Source organism: Priapulus caudatus, unplaced genomic scaffold (assembly GCF_000485595.1).
Source record: "Priapulus caudatus unplaced genomic scaffold, Priapulus_caudatus-5.0.1 Scaffold280, whole genome shotgun sequence".
In the NCBI taxonomy this organism is placed as follows: domain Eukaryota; kingdom Metazoa; phylum Priapulida; class Priapulimorpha; order Priapulimorphida; family Priapulidae; genus Priapulus; species Priapulus caudatus.
The window spans coordinates 313,042-318,251 of record NW_014577341.1 but is presented as its reverse complement, the minus strand read 5'-3'; the positions used below and the strand labels follow the sequence as shown (position 1 = coordinate 318,251).

Here is a 5,210-nt window from a genome sequence, read left to right as displayed (position 1 = left end):
TATGCTTTTACGTCAAATGTGGGCGGCCTACAAGATCAATGTCTAGTATAATATATGACTATATATATATCAAGAGTACATAATAGGAGAAGAGTATGACACCGTTTTAACAGCGTTTTGCATAATTTTCAACTTGTTATACTTGTTTCAACTTGTGTCATACTCTTCTCCTATTGTCTACTCTTGATATATATATATACATAATACTATATTAATATAATATAATATCTACAATTGTCGACGTACCGAGTAGTTTGAGCACAGTCACCATCAGCTCATCACAGCAATACAATTTGCCATCCTCGTCCTTTGCCTTCTGACTCCACTTCTGCAGCAGTGGCCACATGAGTTCGCAGATAATGCAGTCGTTCGTCCACTTCCAGCCCTCGAAATGTGCCAGCAACTCCAGCGACTTCACAACTTCAAACGCCTCGGCAGTGAACGCTGTTGGTTCTATTGAAATAAGATTGAAAAACAGTATATTAAATTCAATCGTTTAGGCGTACGGCTTTGAAAGCTACCCCACTAAACGCAGCTACTGTTGTACTAAGAGCTATGTTTACGGTGTGTCATTTCTAGTGTGAAGCAAACTCAACATCTTGCAACATATTTCAGGAACTATAACTGCAGTTATGATGATCACTAATCCCAAACTCCACAACAGATGGCGCTCTCGCTCTGGCTCAATTCACCACTGCCACAAGTAGATTTCCGTGAGAATTTCTAACGCTTTTTTACCACAAGTTTTAAGGGGGGCTTATGTCGGGCTTGCGAGCCGACTCGACTGGAAGCAACTGGCTGCAATTCACTGCGACTGCAGTGCGTAGGTCGGTCGACTGCGACGCGACTGCCTACGAGTGGCCGCCACTAGTTGCTCGGAATAGAACAGTGGGCAACTGGATGCAACTAGTCGCTGCTGATCGCTTCCAGTTGCTCAAAATCCAGTTATTTCCAAGCCCGACACATAACCAGCGGTCAGATTACTCGTATCCTATGTAATAAGATTTGTACTAATAAAAGTTGCAAAGATATTAAATATCCGACCATTATTTCATGAAAAATTTGATGAAATAGTGATAAGAAATAGTGCGCGGAATGGTGCGCCCATTTACCTCTTTCATATCATACGCTGTTTACGAATCGCCATTCGCTGGATTTCCCCAGAGCTCCGCCCACTTTAAAAATAGTGCTAGCCTTGCGGCAGTGGTATCCTGAGTTGTAAGAAGGGGGCACTGCATGCAGTTTGCACTAATCCCTGTAGCATTTGCCTTCCCTAATGCTATGAATATTCCACAACATATTAACACTGGTACACAAACCTGTACTTGTAGGATTTGAAACAAGGCGACTTGGTGCAAGAGATATCAGCCTCTGCATCATGTCTGTGAGAAGCTGTTTTCTTGGTAGGACTTCTTCTACCTAGAAGATGTTAAATAACTTATGACTACTCACACTTATACTACTCTCCACTTCACATATTTAGCTAGTACGTTAAAGGCTACCGGATATAGCTTACAACATTTGTTTACTGTAATAACAAGCAAACAATAATGACAAATGGAATAAAAGAAAACCAGAATTATATATGAAATTAATAAACCATGCGTACACCATATATTGATTTAAATATTTGATCTCCCTATTGTGTTCTGTTGCGTGTTATTGTGTCCTATGTCATTATTACAATCTTACCTTCCAGTTACAGAGTAACGCAAAACAACGTTTTACATCTTCTTCAGCACGTAGCTTTTGAAGGATAATGTACTGCACTGTTGGTATGATAAGGCCATCTGAAAGCAATATTATGTTTGAGTAAGTACTGTCATTTCACTCTGTGATACCTCCATCTTTGACTAGTTGACTCTTCAAAAAATCGGGAATCTATCTACGCCATTTCACTTTCATTTCTATGAAACAAATGAATACTACAACTAATATATGAACAATGGGTATACATACAAAAACAATTTTATTAACATGTACCAGTGTTCCAAACACATAAATCATAGGGAAAGAATAACGAAAAGCATATCGAATTTATATGGATCTCACGCCACATATCTAAAGCCAATTATACTCATCATGATGTCCACTGTTTTTACATGATTCTTTATATTGTATTGTACTACCAAAATATGGATAATATACATGTTCGTAGCTTTTCAAACAATTATTATGCAGAAAAACCTTTAATGTAATTTTTATTTTACAGCAAATGAATTGAGCCTGTACTTCACAACGCGTTGTTGTACATGTAACTGCAAAATAGTTATAATTTATATAAGACTACCGTACTGGGGAGCATCATCACCCTGTTGTTGCAGTTTTTTTCCCAACAACCTAGTAATTCACATAACTAAATATACACAAGGTTTATTTCGTTGCTGTTGTTTGTTGGTAGCACTGTTGAGTTAGCAAACTAGTCTAATCGGGACGCTACCAAGAATGTAACTGCATTACACGATTGGATATGATTACGTGTGAAAAGAAACAAACATTTACTTTCACTCACTCCTAATGTGATTGTTATAACGAATGTCATTAAACCAGAGCTCTGTAAAGGAGGTTTCCAGCACCTTACTACTCATAAAACCACTGTGCCCACTACTCTTTAATCTCACTTGAGTCAATTTCCACAAATCAAAGCACACAGTTATGCAGTTACATGGCCATTAGACTTACGCCGTCTTTTTATTACGACTTTACGCCGTCAAAAATCCTTAAGAATACAAGTGCGTTACTAATAAAACGTGGCAAGAAATGCGCATATATATGCAATTTAGATGTATGCCTTCCCATTTAGTAAAATCTGGGAGAATCTGCATACTTTTATAATTTGAGTAACGTCATCATCACTGTGGGATTCCAAAAGCATCAAGAAACACTGAAATCACAATATATATCACGGTATAGTTATCCCCAACCCCATCCTTTTATTATTGAGTTGACAAACTTTATACATATACACACATGCACACGCACGCACGCACGCACGCACGCACGCTCTCTCTCTTACACACACATGTATATATATCCTTTTTTATAGAAGTGTACAGCTATACTGAATTTACATAGATGGCACATGACCCTAACCATTTTCCAAGTAAGCAGATGGGACAAGAATAGCCATATAATAGCACAACGCCACCATTCCACGACAACACCACGCTCTCAATGAGAAATATGTAACAACAATTCCATCAGTTCACTACCACATCGTGACGTCACAGCACAGCACAGCAACAATGAACCATGCCTGACACAGTATATAACCCCCACGACACTCTCGCATTCTAACCTTGCCGCATCATTTCCATTCCACGACCACGTGACGCTCCCAACAGATACTAGAATGTACCGCAATCATCGTTCCACGACCACGTGACGCTCCCAACAGATACTAGGATGTGCCATAATCGTTGCCCCACGACCACATCATGCTCTTGCCGTAGCAATGCTGCGGCATCAAGCTGCGTTCGCTCACGTACGGAAGCTGCTCCTTGAAGCGCATCCAGAAGTGACGCAGCTGCTTGAGCAAGGAGGGAGGCAGCACGCGCGTGTGCAGCCGATGCCAGCTAAGGCAGGTCGTCGCCGTCACGTCCGGGTCGAAGGGAGACAGCAGCAAGCACGCCTCGATCGTGGCCAGTTGCACGCGCCAAGGCACTGCAAGTGGTAGAGTAAATCGTTTAATAGCATTATAGTATTATAGTATAAGTAGCAATAGGATGGACAATGTTAGCGAATCTGCGGTGTTAACGGTTGACTCTCTACTCGACTGGTCGACAAAGTGAGATTCTGTGAAATTAGATCGAGCTATTATGTGATATCGCGTGACATATGTTCATCCGAATCACTCTCAGCTCAGATGTTGTACAAACATATCAGATTCTATATAAATGCTTTAAACGAGAATGTAACTGACTATATTGTGGTGAGGCTTTCTAACGATATTGTGTAAATACAACATTGTAGCTTCATTAGCGTAGGTAGGGGTAAGCTACCTAACAAATCTCTTGCACAATTCGATTGGGCAAATTCAGTAATTCTAATGATATATTTCATTATTAAGTCTTGAATGTAAATACGCCTACCCGCATCTTTATCACTATTTAACTGGTCGAGTAGAGACTTCAACGTCTGCACCAACTTAACAGCACTGGATTGAGATCTAGCAGGACACGCACTGCCAAGAATACCTGGAAAAACAGATAAAGAAGTGAGAATTACACACCATCTATATATACTATATAATGTAGAAAAAACGTTGTTGGTGGCTGTGTAAATGTACTCTGGCTTATTTCACTGTTATCAGTTTCTTTAATAACTGCAGATATGGCAGTGCAGCTCTACTCAATGACATTCATATATGCTTTTACGTCAAATGTGGGCGGCCTACAAGATCAATGTCTAGTATAATATATGACTATATATATATTTAAAAATACTTGTTAATTGTACTCTTGTGTTGACCACTTCCAGAAGGTAGTTTTGTGTCATAAACTAATTAAATTCAGTTTGGTGATTTTACAAGCAACATTTAATGAGAGTCCGTAATGTCATTGAGGGTTTCATCAATCATCAATACCGATTCATCATCATCATCATCATCATCATCATCATCTGACTACTTATGAACATGGTTTATTTGTGCATTAATTTTGTTGAATTTGATGTTGCCATAGGCTATTCCTGGTAAAGCATGCCTACTTGTAAATCTTGTGTACCAGTTATATATGATTGTTAAATGACAAAGACAGTAGGTGTAGACGTAGTCTGTAGGTGTGCAAATGAAGAAATTATAAAAACATACTATTAATTCAAAATAAATTTAGATATTGTGTATTTAATTCCTGATGTGTAACATAATTACATTACAAAATGAGAGGTGTGAACCAAAGGCATTATAACAGAGAAAAACAAAACATTTTTTGAAGAGTCAACTAGTCAAGATGGAGGTATTCACAGAGTGAAAATAACAGATACTTTACTCAAAACATATTATTGCTTTCCAAGGCCATTATCATACAAACCAACGTGCAGCATACCACTTATCCTTCAAAAGCTACGGCACTGAGAAGATGCTAAAACGTGTTTCGCTTCACTCTATTGCTAACGGCAAGCGTAGATCTGTAATTAATGACACCTAGTACACAATAACACGCAACATTAACACAATAGGAGATCAAATATTTAAATACAATTATATCGAT

General features: G+C 38.7%; 1 protein-coding gene across 1 annotated transcript in view; it reads right to left on the bottom strand.

The window, feature by feature from the left end:
• Positions 1 to 246: 246 nt before the first annotated feature.
• Positions 247 to 5,210, bottom strand: part of LOC106808475 — a gene marked incomplete at its 3' end in the record, with an annotated part of 36,689 nt that continues 31,725 nt past the window's right edge. The window contains exons 14-16 of the mRNA XM_014811210.1: positions 1,693 to 1,790; positions 1,320 to 1,419; positions 247 to 453 (exon numbers count right to left, since the gene is read on the bottom strand). Of these exons, the coding sequence (XP_014666696.1) occupies positions 247 to 453; positions 1,320 to 1,419; positions 1,693 to 1,790 (405 nt within the window). The remainder of the gene's footprint in view (positions 454 to 1,319; positions 1,420 to 1,692; positions 1,791 to 5,210) is intronic.